Below are 23192 nucleotides of genomic sequence, written 5' to 3'. Positions count from 1 at the left end.
ACCCCAATGGAAATAAGTTAGACAGTCTTCGATGACACTGACTTTTTTGGGTTATCCTGGGTGGCAAATCCTCTGGGGTTAATTGTTTCTTGGTATTCTCAATAAGCCACACCAACAACGGTGCTACAGCAGCAGCAGCAGCAGCTGACGGTGGTACAGCAGCAACAGACGATGCTACAGCAGCAGCAGACGATGCTACAGCAGCAGCAGACGATGCTACAGCAGCAACAGACGATGTTACAGCAGCAGCAGACGATGCTACAGCAGCAGCAGCAGCTGACGGTGGTACAGCAGCAACAGACGATGCTACAGCAGCAACAGACGATGCTACAGCAGCAGCAGACGATGCTACAGCAGCAGCAGACGATGCTACAGCAGCAGCAGCAGCTGACGGTGGTACAGCAGCAACAGACAATGCTACAGCAGCAGCAGCAGCTGACAGTGGTACAGCAGCAACAGACGATGCTACAGCAGCAGCAGACGATGCTACAGCAGCAACAGACGATGTTACAGCAGCAGCAGACGATGCTACAGCAGCAGCAGCAGCTGATGGTGGTACAGCAGCAACAGACGATGCTACAGCAGCAGCAGACGATGCTACAGCAGCAACAGACGATGTTACAGCAGCAGCAGACGATGCTACAGCAGCAGCAGCAGCTGACGGTGGTACAGCAGCAACAGACGATGCTACAGCAGCAACAGACGATGTTACAGCAGCAGCAGACGATGCTACAGCAGCAGCAGCAGCTGACAGTGCAGCAGCAGCAGCAGCTGACAGTGCAGCAGCAGCAGCAGCTGTACCACCAATAGTAGCGATGGTTGATTGGGGTTTATTATACAACCTGGCCAGCTCGGAGACACGCACTCCACTTTCATACTTATCAATGATCTTTTTCTTCATCTCTATTGTAATTCTCACCCTTATTGCTGTAGGGTTGGCACTAGAAGCTTTCTTGGGGCCCATGGTCACTTATTTTCCAGAAAAAGCACCGAAAACACTGTAATAATACGAAATATTCCGATTGTATGCTTGGATGTTACCGCGGAGGCTGGCTGGTAAACAATGCCACCGGCAGAACATGTGAGCGTGGCTCAGGCCGCACATTGGACGCGTCTCGGACGAAAATCGGTGAGCGGGTTTTTAAGCGGTATGTGAGGCAAAATTTTTGCGATTAAAACAAGCGGTATGCGGATTAATCGCTATGTGATGCCGTCGTTATGCGGGGGTCCACTGTACATATATATATATATATATATATATATATATATATATATATATATCAAGAATAAACAAGAAAGACGTTCCTGGCACTAAAATAACATTTCCTCTGTTCATTAGTCATGTCTCCATGCCCCTCTTACATTCTTTTGCTTTCCACTTTGAAATTTTATTCTCACAAAAAATAGAAGATTTACTGTTATGCAGACTACTGCATTAGTGTAGAAATGGTATAAATAATATCAGCGCACTTGTGAAAGAATATTAGACTCACCAGTTGACGTGTATTGGACGCGTAGCATGATTTGTTTACTTTTGAACTTTTTGGTAAAAATCGAACATTTCTGCTAATTTGAGCTCAATTTCAAGGTACTTTTCATTGTAAAACCAGTCAAAATCATCTCAATTTCTGTAATATGTCTTCCATTCTATACAATGAGACCAGGAAAACTAGAATACAACAATAAATACCATACAAAAATAGAGTGCAAAGTCGCTGTTTTAAACCAAAAACACGATCAAAGTTTTTCTTTCCCATTACGCACTGTGTGCTGCAGGATTTTTTTTATACTGCACACACTGACCACATAGACCCATTCTTTCATATGTAGGCCTACCAGCTTTCTCTTGCCAGATTTGAGGGCGCTAGAATTTATGCGTACTAGTATGTCAAAAACTCTGGAGCATAAGCCGTACTAGTATGGTCGAAACCCCAAAAGGGTTAATACTCTACTAAGAATAGAATACATGACACTTACCTTTATTGAAGATCTGGTGATGATTGATGGGATGGGAGGAGGGGAGAGTGTGGAAGTTGTTATTCTTTAGAAGGGGAATCCCCTTCCATTAGGACTTTAGGTAGCAAGTCCTTTTCCGGGGTTACTTCCCTTCTTCTTTTAATGCCACTAGGACCAGTTTGAGAGTCACTGGACCTCTGTCGCACAACAAATCTGTCCATAGAGCTCTGTACTTCCCATTCCTTTAAGATTTGCCTAAAATGGGCCACAACACTGTCACTGTAATAGTCATCAACATGGCTTGCAATAGCTGTGTTTGGGTGCTTTTCATCCACAAAGGTTTGCAGTTCAACCCTATTTGCACACATTTCTTTAATCTTTGAAGTAGGCACAATGGATTCCACAACTGGCATAGGCTTCTCATGGTTAGCCCCAAACCCTTCAAAATCTTTCTTAATTTCCATACTAATTCTCACCCTTTTTACTGCAGGGTTGGCACTAGAAGCTTTCTTGGGGCCCATGGTGACTTGTTTTGCAGCTACAAGCACAAAAAAACACTGGGATAAGGTGAAATGTACCGAATGTATGCGTGGATGCGACCGCACTGGCTGGCTTGTAAACACTGGCACTGAGGCCACACGTGGGACGCGTCCCGGACGAATTGCACGAGGCAAGGCAAAATTTTTGTGTTCAAATGTATCGTATGGTGGATTTAACGTAACGTGATGCCATCGTAAGGCAGGGGTCCACTGTATTTGTTTTTTGCAACAATAATGCTTATGCCTCATGTCTATAAGCATAATATAAAATCAAACTGGTCCACAGATGAGTAAGACATCACTGTGCATGACACCTTGTTTCAAAGACTTTCACAGACTGCAGCAGTTCTAGGAACATGTCCAGTGACTATACATATGTAAATATATAATAGAACACTGCTAATATACAACATTTTTTAATGTTTTTTGTTGTAAACAAATACTGTTTACAAGTATTGATGAAAATATTAGTGCAGTTATTGTGTTGAATACAACAAGTGTACATATATACATTATGCATTATATTGGCCTCACAGGCCACAAACGTTACTGGAAAAAAAAATTAGAAAAGAAAAAAGTAACAAAAAATAAAATAAAGAAATGTGACTTTACAGAAGTCGTCAATGTTGCAGCCAATCGGTCACTGAGGGTCAACTTCACGCCTCCATATCTTGGAAAGTACAATCGGAAAAATTTTCTTTGGTTTTATTACCTCTAGAAAAATATTATCTTCATTTTTTTTCGATAATTCTTGGACCCTGGCTGTCGCTCTGAGATTTGGCCTCTTGACCCTCAAAGAGTTAATCCATCTGTGATATTTTTTTCAAAATTATATAATAAATACACTATGTAACATATAAACATGATAAATACACCCCACAGTTGAATAACTTAATATAAATATGAGATGTTAGGTGTAGATGAGCGTGTATGAACCAAAAACCAGATGCGTTCGTCTGCTTGTTTACATTCTCCGCATCTTTGTCCTCTCTCATTTACTCATTCTCTCTCGTTTATTCATTTTACCTTGTTTACTCACCTCTCGCCCTACATTAAGACTACAAATATTTTAAGGTACGTAATGAATGTACTGTATATGCATTTTATTGCTCTGGGATGCTTTAAATATCATAGTATATTATGTGTGGGGGTGGCCTGACTGTCTACCATACCTTCCACACTTGACTTCTTACAATAAATACTACTCAGCTTTCACTCTACATTAAGATTACAAATATTTTAACCCTTAAACTGTCCAAACATAGAGCTACGTTCACGTGCGTAGTGCTCCGATCGTAGATCTACATTTTATTTTATATGCTTTCAACCTTGGCACGATAGGCCTAAGCTGCCTAGACATGAGAGAATGAGTCTGTGCACTCAGTGTGTGCAGTATGACAATATTCGGGGATGCAGGGAAAAATATGCTCTTCATTTTAAACCAAAAAAACAATAATTTTTTTTTTCCTAAAATATTCAGAGCAGTACGCAAGTGAATGATGATCTACAATTAGACAGTTTAAGGGTTAAGTAATGAGTGTACTGTGTGTGCATTTTATTTTTGTTTTTAATGCCTAATTCTATTGCTAACATAATATATGTTAGTGAAAACTTGTTATCTGGCATTTATATGCCACTTAACAAGTATAAAACAATGGTATTCTGAAAGTTAAGACACATGTGCAACATCTGGATATTTTTATTGTAGACGTTTCGCCATCCAGCGGCTTTATCAATACAGATTCTAGGACATAATAGGAAGACAGTAGAACTATATACAAAAGATGAGGTAATCAGTCCCTCGGCCTTGGAGTTAGTGTTCACAGCATCGTGGTGGAGGAGAATCTGGAGCAAAGGCAAGAAGACTGGCAGTTATATAGGCGTCAGTGGATAAGGACGGGCAGCAGACGAGGGCATAGTCACTGGTAGGCGGGATTCCCCAGCGGAAGTAGGTCCTTCCCAAAGAGATGGGTTAGTTGCAGTAGCCACCCATCTCTTTGGGAAGGACCTATTTCCACTGGGGAATCCCGCCTACCAGTGACTATGCTCTCGTCTGCTGCCCGTCCTTATCCACTGATGCCTATATAACCGCCAGTCTTCTTGCCTTTGCTCCAGATTCTCCTCCACCACGATGCTGTGAACACTAACTCCAAGGCCGAGGGACTGATTACCTCATCTTTTGTATATAGTTCTACTGTCTTCCTATTATGTCCTAGAATCTGTATTGATAAAGCCACTGAATGGCGAAACGTCTACAATAAAGATATCTAGATGTTGCACATGTGTCTTAACTTTCATATTGTCGGTATTTTATACCTTTCTTGCACAATGGTATTCTGCTTTCCGGTGATCTCCACTTTCCAACGGTAGCCTGGAACCTAACCTGCCATATAAGTGGGACCCTACTGTATAAACATTGTCTCCAGCAAGCTTACATCTGAGGACAGATGATGCAAATATGAAAACACTGCATGTCTTAACCGGCATGCAGGAATCAACTAATTTAGTCACAAACACTGATCTGAAAATCATATGGGACATGTATAGACCAATGAAAAATGAGATGTGAGGTGGAATGGGGATGGCAGGGGAGGAAGCTAGGCCCACCCTACAAAGACAATGGACACACACACAAGCAGGCTGCTCGCAAGCTCACTAGATGGAGGGGAAAATCCCACAGTCCAGCTTGGGCACTCCAAATTTTTCCCCCAGGAGTGGCACTGTGTTAGTCAAATTTTACAGTGTTCACCGAAAATATTCTGCAATTTTGCAAGAGTGTAATAAAGAAAACACATTAAAGGAGCACATATTAACCCCTAAACGGTCTAAACATATATAACATTCTCTCACCCAGTGCCCCGAATATTTTGAAAAAAAAAAAAAAAAAAATATATAGAAATAAAGAGAACATTTTTCTAAGTATTATAGGGTTAAAATAAAAAAAAATTAGGGTCAGTACTTACCAAGATATGAGGCTGCAAATTTGGCACTTAATGCTCACCTGACGGCAACATCAAGTCCTGCCACTTGCAGAAGAGTTGCTGATATACCTTTTTTTTTTATTTTTATATTATTTTATATAATTTTTATGTTCTGGTAATAACAATTTAGAGTAGTTCTTGTCATTTCATAATCAATCTTTGTTCTGACACTAATATTAGGTACTGAAATTGTACTCAAATTGTCACAAACACACTGACAGGTGGACATTTACACCTGCCTTGGTCATTTGTTATTGTCTACGAATATATACAAAGTATTTATAGGTCCCAACAATGTTTTGGATACAGAGGAGGAGGGAGGAGGGAGGAGGAGGGAGGAGGGAGGAGGGAGGAGGGAGGAGGGAGGAGGGAGGAGGGAGGAGGGAGGAGGGAGGAGGGAGGAGGGAGGAGGGAGGAGGGAGGAGGGAGGAGGGAGGAGGGAGGAGGGAGGAGGGAGGAGGGAGGAGGGAGGAGGAGGGAGGAGGAGGGAGGAGGGAGGAGGGAGGAGGGAGGGAGGAGGGAGGAGGGAGGAGGAGGAGGAGGAGGAGGAGGAGAATGAGGAGGAGAATGAGGAGGAGAATGAGGAGGGGAATGAGGAGGAGAATGAGGAGGAGAAGGAGGAGGAGAAGGAAGAGGAGGAGGAGAAGGAGCAGGAGGAATAGGAGGAGGGGAAGGATGAGAAGGAGAAGGAGGAGGATGAGGAGGAGGAGGAGGAGGAGGAGGAGGAGGAGGAGGAGGAGGAGGAGGCCGAACACTTATTTAACGTTCCAGAATTGTTTCTCTTTACGTAAGGCATAGGTTTACCTGGAGAGGCCCGGTCTGAGACCAGGCCTCATGGTGGACCAGGGACTGATCAACCAGGCTGTTACTGCTGGCCACACACAAGCTAACATATGAACCACAGCCCAGTTGGTCAGGTACTGACTTTAGGTGCCTGTCCAGTGCATACTTGAAGACAGCCAGGGGTCTATTGGTAACCCCACTTATGTATGCTCGGAGGCAAATGAACAGTCTTGGGCCCCGGACACTTACTGTGTTGTCTCTCAGTGTACTCGTGGCACCCCTGCTTTTCATCAAGGGAATGTTGCATCTCCTGCCGAGTCTTTTGCTTTCATATGGAGTGATTTTCGTCTGCAGGTTTAGTACCAATCCCTCCAGGACTTCCAAGTGTATATTATCATGTATCTCTCTCGCCTGCATTTGAGGGAATACAGATCAAGGACCTTCAACCGTTCCCAGTAATTTAGGTGCTTTATCGCACTTATGTGTGCCATGAAAGTTCTTTGAACACTCTCCAGGTCTGCAATGTCACCAGCCTTGAAGGGGGCTGTTAGTGTACAGCAGTAGTCCAGCTTAGAGAGCACAAGCAATTTGAAGAGAATCATCATGGGCTTGGCATCCCTAGTTTTGAAGGTCCTCATTATCCATCCTATCATTTTCCTAGCAGATGAGGTAGATACATTGTTATGGCATGATCCTCTGACATTATCACTCCCAGGTCCTTCACATTACTCTTCTGCTCTATTGTATGGTTAGAATTTGTGGTATATCCTGACACATTTTCAATTTCTTCAAGTTTTCCATATCAGAGTAGTTGAAATATCTTCTCTTTGAACTTCATATTGTTTTGAAGATTTGGTTGATGTCTGCTTGGAGTCTCACAGTGTCTTCGATGGAGGTCACTGCCATGGTGATCTGGGTGTCATGGAGCTATGGCTTACATCTCTGTCTATGTCAGAAATGAGGATGAGGAATAGAATGGAAGCGAGTACTGTGCCTTGTGGAACAGAGCTTTTTACCATGGCTGCCTGGGACTTTACTCTGTTTACTATTACTCTTTGTGTTCTATTTGTCAAGAAGTTGTAGATCCATCTACCAACTTCACTCATTATTCCTTCACCCCGCATTTTGTGTGCTATTACACCATGGTCACACTTGTCGAAAGCTTTTGCAAAGTCTGTGTATACTACATCTGTATTTTGTTTACCCTCTACAGCATCCAAGACCTTGTCACAGTGGTCCAGTAGCTAGGACAGGCAGGAGCGACTTGCTCTAAACCCGTGTTGCCCTGGGTTGTGTAACTGATGGGTATCTAGGTGGTTGGCTATCTTGCTTCTTAGAACCCTCTCAAAGATTTTCATGATATGGGATGTTAGTGCTATCGGTCTGTAGTTCTTTGCAATTGGTTTACTGCCATCTTTGTGGAGCGGGGGTATGTCTGTTGTTTTTAGTGTGTGGGGGATGACCCCTCTGTCCATGCTCCCTCTCCATAAAATGCTCAAGGCACGCGATAGGGGCTTCTTGCAATTCTTGATGAACATGGAGTTCCACAGGTCTGGGCCTGGGGCAGAATGCATGGGCATGTCATTAATTGCCTCTTCAAAGTCTTGTGGAGTTAGAGTAATATCCGAGATTTTTGGTATGACCAAATTTTGGGTTTCATTCATAAAGAATTCATTTGGATTGTCGACCCTTAGAGTGGGCAGTGGTTCACTATATAAGACATTCTGAAAGGATGTTGCACAAATGTTGCACATGGGTTATTATCAAGGTTTTTGATATTTCCTCAACCACTTGTGGCCACATCCACCTCAAAGCCACTAAACTTAGGGTCAACATCACTTTCCTCTTAAAAGGGAAGTGTTAATACGACATGACATCAGTGAATCCTAGGTGCTTGCCACGCTCTTTCTCTAGCTGGCGCTCAGTTTAACTGGTGCTCCCACATGGTACTAATTGGTCCCAGATTTTTTTAATACTGTGCACACTGAGTATTAAGACTCATTCTATGCTGGCCAGGCATCTCAGGCCAATCGTGCTAAATTTGGAGGCAGGAAAATAAAACATATATATACATTTGGGGAGCTAGCAGTAAGAACATATATACGTTTGGACCGTTTAGGGGTTAATCAAAGGTGTACTATATATAACTATCTGAAAGTACAGGTCCGGCATCACAAATCCAGCAATCAGTTATTCGGTTCCTTCAGATATTCGGCACTAATTTTGGCAAGCATAATTTCAAATTTCCAGGGTCGCCACACCAACCTGCTGGTACTGTTTAGTGGTGCTACTTATTTATTTATTTATTTATTTATTAATTTGAACATGATACACAGAAGTATAAGGAATACAATTTTTAAAGTGCAGCATGCCAAAGTCCCTTGTATGCAGGAGCATTATGGGCAGGCTTAAAATTAACTTAAGATTAACTAAGCAATGATATATTCAGTGGTACAAAAATTATTGTAAAACAGATAACAATTTACTACAAATGAGTATTACAAAGACAGGTCATATGGTCATTTACTGTGTTGCTGTGTAATCAGTAGAATGGAGTATTCTGTTAGGTAATGGAGTTAACCCTTTGAGGGTCGACAGGCCCTCTCCGAAACTTGTTCTCAGGGTTGCCAAAATTAAAAAAAAAAAATGATTTTTTTCTTATGAAAAGATAGAGAATCTTTTCCCAATCATAATGACACCAAAAGTATGAAATTTGATGGAAAACTTACGGAATTATGCTCTCATGAAGTTAGAGGTCTCGACGATGTTTACGCATTGGCGATTTTGCCCACTTTGAGCCTTATTTTCGGCCAATTCCTATGTACTAGTCGACAAAAATCATAACTATTTCGCTAGAACTCCATTTTTTCTATCGAATGAGTACAAGAAACCACCCATTCACCAATTTCAACTATCCAATAAAGTGGTCAGAATTTAGCAATTTTGCCAAATTCACACAAATTTCAAAAGATGCCAATTTCCAAATAGGGTCCAGAATAAACAAAAAAGACATTCCTGGCACTAAAATAACAAGTTCTCTGTTCGTTAGTCACATCCCCAGGCCCCTCTTATATTTCTTTGACTTTCCACTTTGAATTTTTATTCTTACAAAAAATAGAAGATTTACTGTTATGCAGACTACTGCATTAGTGTAGAAATGGTATAAATAATATCAGCGCACTTGTGAAAGAATATCAGACTCACCAGTTGATGTGTATTGGACGCTTGGCATGATTTGTTTACTTTTGAACTTTGATAAAAATCGAACATTTCTGCTACTTTGCGCTCAATTTCAAGGTGCTTTTCATTGTAAAACCAGTCAAAATCATCTCAATTTCTGTAAAATGTCTCCCATTCTATAAAATGAGACCAAGAAAACTAGACTACAACAATAAATAAATTATGAAAATACAGTGCAAAGTCGCTGTTTTATTCCAAAAACACGGTCAGAGTTTTTTTTTTTTCTCATTACGCACTGTGTGCTGCAGGATTTTTTTTATACTGCGCACACTGGCCACATAGACCCATTCTTTCATATGTAGGCCTACCAGCTTTCTCTCATTAGATTTGAGGGCGCTAGAATTTAGGCGTATTAGTACGTCAAAAACACTGGGTCGTAAGCCGTACTAGTACGACCAAAACCCTCAAAGGGTTAAATAGTAACAAAGTTTGACTGGGTCACAGGTTGACATTTATGAGATACAATAATGAGATACATATATGAGATACAATTTATGAGAGACAATTATTCAGTATTTATTTAGTTGTGGGAGAGTAAGTGATTTTTGAGAAGAGACTTGAATTTATAAACAGACAATGTTTTTTTATTTTTATTATCACACTGGCCGATTCCCACCAAGGCAGGGTGGCCCGAAAAAAGAAAAACTTTCACCATCATTCACTCCATCACTGTCTTGCCAGAAGGGTGCTTTACACTACAGTTTTTAAACTGCAACATTAACACCCCTCCTTCAGAGCGCAGGCACTGTACTTCCCATCTCCAGGACTCAAGTCCGGCCTGCCGGTTTCCCTGAACCCCTTCATAAATGTTACTTTGCTCACAGTCCAACAGCACGTCAAGTATTAAAAACCATTTGTCTCCATTCACTCCTATCATATTCACAGGAAATGAATTCCAGATTTTAGGGCCTTTTATGTGCATTGAGTTTTTGCATAGCATGAGATGGACACGAGGAACATCAAAGAGTGATCTGTGTCTTGTGTTATGGTCATGTGTTCTGTTGATGTTGGTAAGGAGATGTTTGAGGGGAGGGTTTATGTCAGAGTTAAGTGTTCTATGTATGTAGTAGGTGCAGTAATAAGTATGGATGTTTTGCAATGTGAGTAGGTTTAGAGTTTTGAATATTGGTGGAGTGTGCTGTCTGTAGTGGGAATTTGTTATCATTCTGACTGCATAAGTCATTCCAATTTCTTTTTCTCCATTTATTGTTATAACCTGCTTACTTTTAGCCCTAGCCATGGTTCCAATGAATAAAAGAAATGCTTCTCATTATGTAAAGCACCTACACAGTACATTATCCATTAAAGATAAGGTGACTTTGAAGCCAGTGTCGGTTGTCATGAACTCAAGTCTTGTGATGCAGGAGAATATGCTTTATTATTATGCTAATATCAACACTACAGCTTATTGCCTATCACAATTGATCTAATATGACATAAGAAACAATATAAATAACATAAAACATGTTAATACTCCAGAATGAATAATATTTGGCATAACACCTAGCAGTTCGACAGAGGTATGAAGAGGATATGGTATACAAGTACCATTCTCCTATCCTTGTCTTGGGGGCTTATATTAGAGAAAACGGAGTATAGCACAAGGCTAACTATGATATACACTCGTACTCCACCATAAACATGAAACAAAAAAGTTATTTTCTCTCTATAGATTATCACACATAGCAGCATATGTGTAAAGAACCTAGGATAACCCCAAAAAAGTCATCGTGGCTTATTTTTAGTACCCTGGCTTGGGTTAGCCATATATGATTTTTGGTAAATATTCGATTCCCACCCAGGGTAGAAACATTAGGCGTGTTTCTTTACACCTGTTGTCTATGTTTACCCATCAGTAAATGGGTACCTGGGTGTTAGTCGACTAGTGTGGGTGTTATCCTGGGACACTGACCTAATTTTCTTGAAATACTCAGCATAACAAGTGGCTTTCTATACAGTAGTATGTCACTGATGTCAGCTAGACCTGTATACCTTGTACATGTACGTGTAGTAAATAAATATATTATTATTATTATTATTATTATTATTATTATTATTATTATTATAATTATTATTATATTGTTATTATTATTTTCTCAGTTGTTTGTTGGGTTATCTTATTCAAACTTGGGCAATGTATGATGGAAAGATACTTCTTCACGTACACCAAAAATGAAAGAAATCAGACCATAAATAGCGGAGTTCACTTCTCCGCCATTAGCGGCCGCTTAGTGGTATATTTTTGTATGGTTGTTATGGTTATATTCTCATTTTTTCGGTCTCATTTGATAGAATGAAAGATATATTACAGAAATAGATATGATTTTGATTGCTTTCATGACGAAAAGTACCTTGAAATTTCGCTCACAGTAGCGAAAATGTTCTATTCTTTAGCGAAGCTCAAGAGTAAACAAATGACGTCACCGTCCAATATCTGTCCGCCTGCCAGTCTAAATTCCAGTACGGAGTCAAGAATGGATTGACATTATTTATACAATTATTACAATAATGCAGTAGTCTGCATAACAGTAAATCTTCTATTTTTTTTTTTTGTGAATAAAAATTCCAAATGGTAAGCAAGAGTAATATAAGAGGGGCCTGTAGCCATGAATAATAAACAGAGAAAATGTTATTTTAGTGCCAGGAATGTCTGCATTGTTTATTCTGGACCCTATTTTGAAATTGGCATCTGTTGAAATTTGTGTGAAATTGGCCAAATTGCCAATTTCTGACCACTTTATTGGGTAGTTGAAATAAGTGAATGGGTGGTTTCTTGTACTCAGTTGACAGACTAGAAGTAAATAAGTTTATTCAGGTATACACAAATACAGTTACATAGATTATCATACATAGCAGTGTATGTATAAAGAACCTAGGATAACCCAGAAAAGTCAGACAAAGTGACTTATTTCCAGTACCTGGCTTGGGCTTGCCATATATGATTTTTGGTAAATATTTTTTTCTCGGTTGTTTGTTAGGCTATCTCACTGAAACTTGGGCAATGTATGATGGAAAGATGCTTCTTAACGTGCAACAAAAATAAAAAAGACGGACGATAAATAAGGGAGTTAACTTCTCAGCCATTAGCCGCCTCTTTGCAGTATATTTTCGTATGGTTTTTATGGTTGTATTCTTATTTTTTGGACTCATTTGATAGAATGGAAGATATATTACAGAAATAGACATGATTTTGATTGCTTTCATGACGAAAAGTACCTTGAAATTGAGCTCAAAGTAGCGGAAATGTTCGATTTTTGCCGATGTTCAATGAACTGTGTAAGTCAAGTTGGTTAATTTTATTAAGTGTATTCTAACCTAACCACTCTGAAATCTGGCAAACTCAGTAATCCGGCACACTACAGGTCCCAATGATGCCGGATTTGTGATGGAAGACCTGTATGCAACTACTTGAGAGAACAAATAGGCACAATATCATGACTGGAGCAGTATACAAATAGCCCTCACATAGGAGAGAGAAACTTATGATGACATTTCAGTCCATTTACAAAGTCACACGGTGCCACTTTGTAAATGATCCAAGTTGGACAGAAATGTTGTCGTAAGGTTCTCTCTCCTATGTGCCAGTTATCTGTGTACTTAAGAGAAAATACAACTATTTGAGAGAAAGTATATAACTATTTGAAAATACAGCCTCTCCTCACTTAGCAACATACTCATTTACCAACCACTCGGACTTATGACCAGCTCTCCAACCAGTACAGTGGACCCCCGGTTAACGATTTTAATCCGTGCAAGAGGGCTCATCGTTATGCGAAATAATCGTTATGCGAATGAATTTTCCCCATAAGAAATAATGGAAATCAAATTAATCCGTGCAAGACGCCCAAAAGTATGAAAAAAAATTTTTTTTACCACATGAAATGTTAATTTTAATACACACAAACTGAAAAAGGCATGCACAATTAAATGACACTTACTTTTATTGAAGATCTGGTGATGATTGATGGGATGGGAGGAGGGGAGAGCATTATCTTCTTACTGTTTAGAAGGGGAATCCCCTTCCATTACGACTTGAGGTAGCAAGTCCTTTTCCGGGGTTACTTCCCTTCTTCTTTTAATGCCACTAGGACCAGCTTGAGAGTCACTGGACCTCTGTCGCACAACAAATCTGTCCATAGAGCTCTGTACCTCCCGTTCCTTTACGATTTGTCTAAAATGGGCCACAACATTGTCATTGAAATAGTCACCAGCACGGCTTGCAACAGCTGTGTCAGGGTGATTTTCATCTATAAAGGTTTGCAGTTCAACCCACTGTGCACACATTTCCTTAATCTTTGAAGTAGGCACAATGGATTCCACAACTGGCATAGGCTTCTCAGGGTTAGCCCCAAACCCTTCAAAATCTTTCTTAATTTCCATACTAATTCTCACCCTTTTTACCACAGGGTTGGCACTAGAAGCTTTCTTGGGGCCCATGGTCACTTATTTTCCAGAAACAGCACCGAAAACACTGTAATAATACGAAATATTCCGAGTGTATGCTTGGATGTTACCGCGGAGGCTGGCTGGTAAACAATGGGACGGCCGGCACATGTGAGGCTGGCTGAGGGCACATTGGACGCGTCTCGGACGAAAATCGGTAAGCGGGTTTTTAATCGGTATGCGCGGCAAAAATTTTGCGATAAAAGTAATCGGTATGCGGAAAAATCGCTATGTGATGCCATCGTTATGCGGGGGTCCACTGTATACAAACCTAAATAATGTGTATTAGAGCTGATTTCCTCTATTCTGTTTATTACAGTATACAGTACACTACAGTATAAACATTTAAAAATGCACTAAGAATGTTATAAGTGGTGCAAAAGTGACATTAAAAAAATATTTAAAGATGGTTGACAGAAGCCCACTACCAATACATGTATAGTATGCTCCTCACTTAACAACCAACTGCTTACCGACCTACTCTTAGGAAAGGAACCCTGTCATTAAGTCAGGAGAGGCCAGTATATGACTGAGAGAAAGTCCTATGGTTCATGTTGACTTATGGCCAGTAATGTAAACAGTACTGAAAACCCATTGAAAATTGTCAAAAAAAAAAAATAATCACTCACCTCTCCTTTTCTTTCTGGGTTGCCCGTCCACACATGACTGGTACTCATGGAACCTCGCACGTCAACACAAATGCCCAACTTACGTGTTGTTTTCTCAACATTCTGCAAAAAAGCAACATTGATAAGTAAGTTTATTTAGGTACAGATATATATACAATTACAGTTACACAAATTATCATACATAAGTAACATGTAAATTACGCAGGATAACTCAAAAAAAAGGCTTTAATATAGCAGAAATATGAAACACTGAGGGACACTTAAAAGCAAATTACACTTTTTATTTTTTTAATATGTTGGCCATCTCCCACTAAGGCAGGGTGGCCCAAACAAGAAACACTTTCACCATCATTCACACATAATCACTGTCTTTGCAGAGGCACCCAGATACGACAGTTTAGATGTCACTCCAAACAGCCAATATCCCAAACCCCTCCTTTAAAGTGCAGGCATTGTACTTCCCACCTCCAAGATTCAAATCCAGCTAACCAGTTTCTCTGAAGCCCTTCACAAAATATTACTGAGCTCACACTCAAACAGCTTGTCACGTCCCAAAAACCATTCATCTCCATTCACTCCTATCTAACACACTCACACATGCCTGCTGCATGTCCAAGCCCCTTTCACACATAACCTCTTACCCACTCCCTACATCCTTTCCTAGGACAACCCCTACCCCTCCTACCCTCCACTACAGATTTATACACCCTTCAAGTCATCCTGTTTTTCTTCATCCTCTCTAAATGACTGAACCACCTCAACAACCCCTCTTTAGCTCTCTGAAAAATACTATTAGTAACTCCACACTTCATACTAATTTCCACACTACAAAAATCTGGATAATATCTGCACTACACATTGCCCTTAAACATGACATCTCTACTGCCTCCAGCCTCCTCCTAGCTGCAGCATTTACAACCCATGCTTCACACCCATATAAGTGTGTTGGTACCACTATACTCTCGTACATTCCCTTCTTTGACTCCATGGAAAACATTTTTTGTCTCCACAGACACCTCAATGTATCACTCACCTTTTTTCCTTCATTAATTCTATGGTTTAGCTCATCCTTCATAAACCCATCTGCTGATAAATCAACTTCCAAATATCTGAACACATTCACTTTTTCCATACTTCCTCCAATGTGATATCCAATTTTTCTTTGCCTAACTAGTCTGATACCCTCATCACCTTACTTTTATCTATGTTCACTTCCAACTTTCTTCCTTTACACATCCTCCCAAACTCGTCCACTAACCTATGCAACTTCTCTGCTCCCAAAAGAACAAAATTAAGATCATCAATAAAGCATAAATTACTAAATATAAAAAGAAAAAAACTCTGTGTTTTCATTTTCAGGTCACCCTACCTTAGTGGGAGATGGCCGGTACATTATAAAAAAGATCAAATTAAACAAGCTGTATGAGTACTGTAACATATGGTCAATATCATAGTGTACTAACAATAATAAGAACTCACAAATGTCCCCACACTTAGGAGAGGAAATTTACGACTTCGCAATGGTTCAGGACAGACTAAACCATCATCATAATTTTTCCTTCCTAAGTGCCAGTTATTTGTGATTTTTTTCCAGACTTTACATTTTTTTTCAATTTCTTTTTTAACACACCAGCCGTCTCTCACCGAGGCAGGGTGACACAAAAAAGAAAAGACACTTTCACCGTCACTCACTCCATCACTGTCTTGCCAGAGGGGTGCCAATACTACAGTTCAAAACTGCAAATATCTACACTCCTCCTTCAGAATGCAGGCACTGTACTTCCCACCTCCAGGACTCAGGTCCAGCTAACCAGTTTCCCTCAATCCCTTCAAAAATGTTACCTTGCTCACACTCCAACAGCACATCAAGTCATAAAAGCCACTTGCCTCCAGTCACTTCTATCTAACATGCTCACACACACACTTGCTGGATGTCTAAGCTTCTTGCACACAAAACCTCCTTTACCCCTCCCTCCAACCTTCCCTAGGGTGACCCCCTGTCCTACCTTCCCTCCATCACACGTTTATAAGCCCTCCAAGTCATTCTATTTTGTTCCATCCTTGACAACTAATCTTCAGCTCTCTATGTAATACTTTTAAAAACCCTGCAATGCCTTCTAATCTCCAAGCTACGAATTCTCTGCATAATATTCGCACTGCACATTGCCCTCAGATATGACATCTTCACTGCCTCCAGCATTCTCCTTATTGCAACATTCATAACCTATGCTTCACTGTAGTATGACAGCATAATACAATGAAATGAATAACACACCTTAGCACTTGCAGTGATGAGAGAATGCAGAGCATCAACAACTTGAGGATTGACTTTTGCGTTCTTCATGCACATACTCATGAGAGGTCTGGGAGGCTTGCTGGCACCACCTCCTCTGCTTGCCTTCCTCTCGTATGACTTCCCACCAACATCACCAATAAATCTAGAAAAATGACTTAACAGTTCTTTATAATATATTAAAACTAATGTTTAAGAATTATATAAAAAGAAGAGCCGACTTGTTGAAAAAAAAAAAAAAAAAAAAAAAAAAAAAAGAGCTAACAAATCAAAGTATAAAATGAGCACAGAACACATACTCTGGGAGAATTGATATCATATAATAAATGGTTTACAACACCAATACGTTGATATAGGACATACGAAATACTAGGAGCTGTTATTGACAAAACCTTTTGCTTCACCTTTGGTATTTGTGCCTGGGAATCTACCTCACCAAATCATCTAACACCATTAACCTTTTCAGGGTCCAGACCCCTAATCTGAAACATGTTCTCAGGGTCCAAATATTTTATGAAATGACTTAATCTTTTTTTTGAAGATAATGAAACCAATAGCACAAAATCTGATGGAAAACTTACAGAATCATGCTTTCACAAAGTTAGCAGTCTTGGTGATATTTATGCACCAACAATTTCACCCACTTTGAGATCTATTTTAGGACAAGTCCACTGTTCAAATGAACCAACTCCTAGCTATTTCACTAGTATGCCTTCCATTCTATCAACTGAGCACAAGAAATCACCCATTTACCTATCCATTTAACCCTTTCAGGGTTTCGGACGTACTAGTACGGCTTACGCACTAGGGTTTTTGACGTGCTAGTACGCCTAAATTCTAGCGCCCTCAAATCTAGTGAGAGAAAGCTGGTAGGCCTACATATGAAAGAATCGGTCTGTGGTCAGTGTGAGCAGTATAAAAAAAATTCTGCAGCACACAGTGCGTAATGAGAAAAAAAAAACTTTGACCGTGTTTTTGGATTAAAACAGCGACTTTGTACTGTATTTTCGTATGGTATTTATTGTTGAATTTTAGTTTTCCTGGTCTCATTTTATAGAATGGAAGACATATTACAGAAATTGAGATGATTTTGACTGATTTTACAATGAAAAGTACCTTGAAATTGAGCTCAAATTAGCAGAAATGTTCGATTTTTACCAAAGTTCAAAAGTAAACAAATCATGCTAAGCGTCCAATACACGTCAACTGGTGAGTCTAATATTCTTTCACAAGTGCGCTGATATTATTTATACCATTTCTACACTAATGCAGTAGTCTGCATAACAGTAAATTTTCTATTTTTTTGTGAGAATAAAAATTCAAAGTGGAAAGCAAAAGAATGTAAGAGGGGCATGGGGACATGACTAATGAACAGAGGAAATGTTATTTTAGTGCCAGGAACGTCTTTCTTGTTTATTCTGGACCCTATTTGGAAATTGGCATTTTTTGAAATTTGTGTGAAATTGGCAAAATTGCTAAATTCTGACCACTGTATTGGATAGTTGAAATTGGTAAATGGGTGGTTTCTTGTACTCATTCGATAGAAAAATGGAGTTCTAGCGAAATAGTTATGATTTTTGTTGACTAGTACATTGGAATTGGCCGAAAATAGGGCTCAAAGTGGGCAAAATCGCCGATGCGTAAACATTGTCAAGACCGCTAACTTCGCGAGAGCATAATTCCGTAAGTTTTTCATCAATTTTCATACTTTTGGTGTCATTATGATCGGGAAAAGATTCTCTATCTTTTCATAAGAAAAAAATAATTTTTTTTTTTTAATTTGGGCAAGTCAGGGAGAGAGTCTGGGGACCCTGAAAGGGTTAATTATTTGAATTATAGACTAAAGTGATTAGAAATCAATAATTTGACCAATTTCACACAAAATTCAAAAAATGCCAATTTAAAAATAGGATCCAGAATAAACAAAGTAGGCATTCCTGGCACTAAAACAACATCTCCTCTGTTCATTAATCATGTCCCCCAAGCTTCTCCTATATTAACACTCCGACAGCCACTATCCCAAACCCCTCCTGTAAAGTGCAGGCAATGTACAGTGGACCCCCGGTTAACGATATTTTTTCATTCCAGAAGTACGTTCAGGTGCCAGTACTGACCGAATTTGTTCCCATAAGGAATATTGTGAAGTAGATTAGTCCATTTCAGACCCCCAAACATACACGTACAAACGCACTTGCATAAATACACTTACATAATTGGTCGCATTGGGAGGTGATCGTTATGCGGGGGTCCACTGTACTTCCCACCTCCACTTGTTTTCCATTCTGAATTTTTATTCACACACACACACACACACACACAAAAAATAGAAGATTTGCTGTTATGCAGATTATTGCATTATATCTTCTTCTTTCAACGCACCAGCCGTATCCCACCGAGGTAGGGTGGCCCAAAAAGTAAAACAAAATTTTCTCTTTTTAGCTTTAGTAATGTATACAGGAGAGGGAGTTATCAGCCCCTCCCTCCTGGCATTTTAGTCACCTCTTACGACACGCATGGCTCACAGAGGAAGAACAAGAACTAATAAGAAAATAAAAGAAAACCCAGAGGGGTGTGTATATAAATATATGCTTGTACATGCAAGTATTTTTTCTCGTCTCTCCAGAGTGCAGGAACAAATTAATGGCTTTTAAATTAATTTAAATGAGGAAAATTAATTTGATATACGAGTAAATTGAGTTATGAGCTAGCTCCTGGAATGGATTAAACACATAGGTCAAGGTTCCACTGTACTCAAGTGTTACTTAAGAACCAGACATAAACTATTAAGTAGGGTTTCTTATGCAGTTAAATATAATCATATGTACAATAAGAAAGGTAACTAATGAACTAATGGTCAATTACAAAAATACTACATTTTTTTTTCAACAAACCAGCCATATCCCACCAAGGCAGGGTGACATAAAAAGAAAAACGAAAGTTTCTCTTTTTAACTTAAGTAATGTACAGGTCTCCCTCAACATTCGCGAGGGTTAGGGGATCAAGAGCATCACGAATGTTGAAAAACCATGAATGTTTGGTGCCCCAATATATTGTAGGGAAATATATTACAATACTGCTTCGTTAACTTGTTGAACCATGAATAATAATAAAATACATGAAAACGTCGTAAATTGTACTAAATATATACATGTTATGCTTCAATAACGTATGTTATTTAATAACCTGTATGTTAATAACATGTATGTTATTAAATACCACAGACTCCACCACTGCCTCCACCAATGCCTCCACCACTGCGAGTCCCTACTACCCTCCCTCCGACCCCCACAACTGGCAGCCAGCCCTCCCACCACTCAGTGTGGTGAGTGTTTTGTTTGTTCATTATTTGCTATTAAACTACAGTATAAATAATGTAAACCCATTCATGACTGCATATTGGAATGGCTATTAAGAAAGATATTAGACGGTGACATCATGTGTTTACTCTTGAACACTGCAAAGAATCGAACATTTCTGCTATTGCTAATAATAACAATAGTAATAATAATAATAATAATAATAATAATAATAATAATAATAATAATAATAAAAATAATAATAATAATAATAATAATAATAATAATAATAAATACGATATAACTGAAGAAGGAAATTGTACAAAAATACGAGGGAGTGGTTGACACATCGTCAGTGAGACTTTGTTTATGCTGGAGTGAACATTAGTCTCCCTGCTCTTCCAAACATTTCACAATAATTCAGCGGTTGAGGCAGTGGTATTTAATAACATATATGTTATAAATAGTAAGAGTACATGTTATTATTAATTTTTTTTTTTTTATTATCACACTGGCCGATTCCCACCAAGGCAGGGTGGCCCGAAAAAGAAAAACTTTCACCATCATTCACTCCATCACTGTCTTGCCAGAAGGGTGCTTTACACTACAGTTTTTAAACTGCAACATTAACACCCCTCCTTCAGAGTGCAGGCACTGTACTTCCCATCTCCAGGACTCAAGTCCGGCCTGCCGGTTTCCCTGAACCCCTTCATAAATGTTACTTTGCTCACACTCCAACAGCACGTCAAGTATTAAAAACCATTTGTCTCCATTCACTCCTATCAAACACGCTCACACATGCCTGCTGGAAGTCCAAGCCCCTCGCACACAAAACCTCCTTTACCCCCTCCCTCCAACCTTTCCTAGGCCAACCCCTACCCCGCCTTCCTTCCACTACAGACTGATACACTCTTGAAGTTATTCTGTTTCACTCCATTCTCTCCACATGTCCGAACCACCTCAACAACTCTTCCTCAGCCCTCTGGACAACAGTTTTGGTAATCCTGCACCTCCTCCTAACTTCCAAACTACGAATTCTCTGCATTATATTCACACCACACATTGCTCTCAGACATGACATCTCCACTGCCTCCAGCCTTCTCCTCGCTCCAACATTCATCACCCATGCTTCACACCCATATAAGAGCGTTGGTAAAACTATACTCTCATACATTCCCCTCTTTGCCTCCAAGGACAAAGTTCTTTGTCTCCACAGACTCCTAAGTGCACCACTCACCCTTTTCCCCTCATCAATTCTATGATTCACCTCATCTTTCATAGACCCATCCGCTGACATGTCCACTCCCACATATCTGAATACATTCACCTCCTCCATACTCTCTCCCTCCAATCTGATATCCAATCTTTCATCACCTAATCTTTTTGTTATCCTCATAACCTTACTCTTTCCTGTATTCACTTTCAATTTTCTTCTTTTGCACACCCTACCAAATTCATCCACCAATCTCTGCAACTTCTCTTCAGAATCTCCCAAGAGCACAGTGTCATCAGCGAAGAGCAACTGTGACAACTCCCACTTTATGTGTGATTCTTTATCTTTTAACTCCACGCCTCTTGCCAAGACCCTCGCATTTACTTCTCTTACAACCCCATCTATAAATATATTAAACAACCACGGTGACATCACACATCCTTGTCTAAGGCCTACTTTTACTGGGAAATAATTTCCCTCTTTCCTACATACTCTAACTTGAGCCTCACTATCCTCGTAAAAACTCTTCACTGCTTTCAGTAACCTACCTCCTATACCATACACCTGCAACATCTGCCACATTGCCCCCCTATCCACCCTGTCATACGCCTTTTCCAAATCCATAAATGCCACAAAGACCTCTTTAGCCTTATCTAAATACTGTTCACTTATATGTTTCACTGTAAACACCTGGTCCACACACCCCTACCTTTCCTAAAGCCTCCTTGTTCATCTGCTATCCTATTCTCCGTCTTACTCTTAATTCTTTCAATAATAACTCTACCATACACTTTGCCAGGTATACTCAACAGACTTATCCCCTTATAATTTTTGCACTCTCTTTTATCCCCTTTGCCTTTATACAAAGGAACTATGCATGCTCTCTGCCAATCCCTAGGTACCTTACCCTCTTCCATACATTTATTAAATAATTGCACCAACCACTCCAAAACTATATCCCCACCTGCTTTTAACATTTCTATCTTTATCCCATCAATCCCGGCTGCCTTACCCCCTTTCATTTTACCTACTGCCTCACGAACTTCCCCCACACTCACAACTGGCTCTTCCTCACTCCTACAAGATGTTGTTCCTCCTTGCCCTATACATGAAATCACAGCTTCCCTATCTTCATCAACATTTAACAATTCCTCAAAATATTCCCTCCATCTTCCCAATACCTCTAACTCTCCATTTAATAACTCTCCTCTCCTATTTTTAACTGACAAATCCATTTGTTCTCTAGGCTTTCTTAACTTGTTAATCTCACTCCAAAACTTTTTCTTATTTTCAACAAAATTTGTTGATAACATCTCACCCACTCTCTCATTTGCTCTCTTTTTACATTGCTTCACCACTCTCTTAACCTCTCTCTTTTTCTCCATATACTCTTCCCTCCTTGCATCACTTCTACTTTGTAAAAACTTCTCATATGCTAACTTTTTCTCCCTTACTACTCTCTTCAGATCATCATTCCACCAGTCGCTCCTCTTCCCTCCCGTACCCACTTTCCTGTAACCACAAACTTCTGCTGAACACTCTAACACTACATTTTTAAACCTACCCCATACCTCTTCAACCCCATTGCCTATGCTCTCATTAGCCCATCTATCCTCCAATAGCTGTTTATATCTTACCCTAACTGCCTCCTCTTTTAGTTTATAAACCTTCACCTCTCTCTTCCCTGATGCTTCTATTCTCCTTGTATCCCATCTACCTTTTACTCTCAGTGTAGCTACAAGTAGAAAGTGATCTGATATATCTGTGGCCCCTCTATAAACATGTACATCCTGAAGTCTGCTCAACAGTCTTTTATCTA

At 39.7% G+C, this 23192-nt stretch overlaps 1 protein-coding gene across 2 annotated transcripts in view; it reads right to left on the bottom strand.

The window, feature by feature from the left end:
* Window positions 1-23192, bottom strand: part of LOC128699934 (RNA-binding protein RO60) — a 331808-nt gene that overhangs the window by 89124 nt on the left and 219492 nt on the right. For both annotated transcript variants that reach the window (XM_070102461.1, XM_070102462.1), the window contains exons 9-10: window positions 16847-17009; window positions 14572-14673 (exon numbers count right to left, since the gene is read on the bottom strand). In XM_070102461.1, coding sequence (XP_069958562.1) covers window positions 14572-14673; window positions 16847-17009 — 265 coding nt within the window. The remainder of the gene's footprint in view (window positions 1-14571; window positions 14674-16846; window positions 17010-23192) is intronic.

This window comes from Cherax quadricarinatus, chromosome 81, assembly GCF_038502225.1.
Source record: "Cherax quadricarinatus isolate ZL_2023a chromosome 81, ASM3850222v1, whole genome shotgun sequence".
NCBI lineage: Eukaryota > Metazoa > Arthropoda > Malacostraca > Decapoda > Parastacidae > Cherax > Cherax quadricarinatus.
This window is presented reverse-complemented; position numbering and strand designations above follow the sequence as displayed.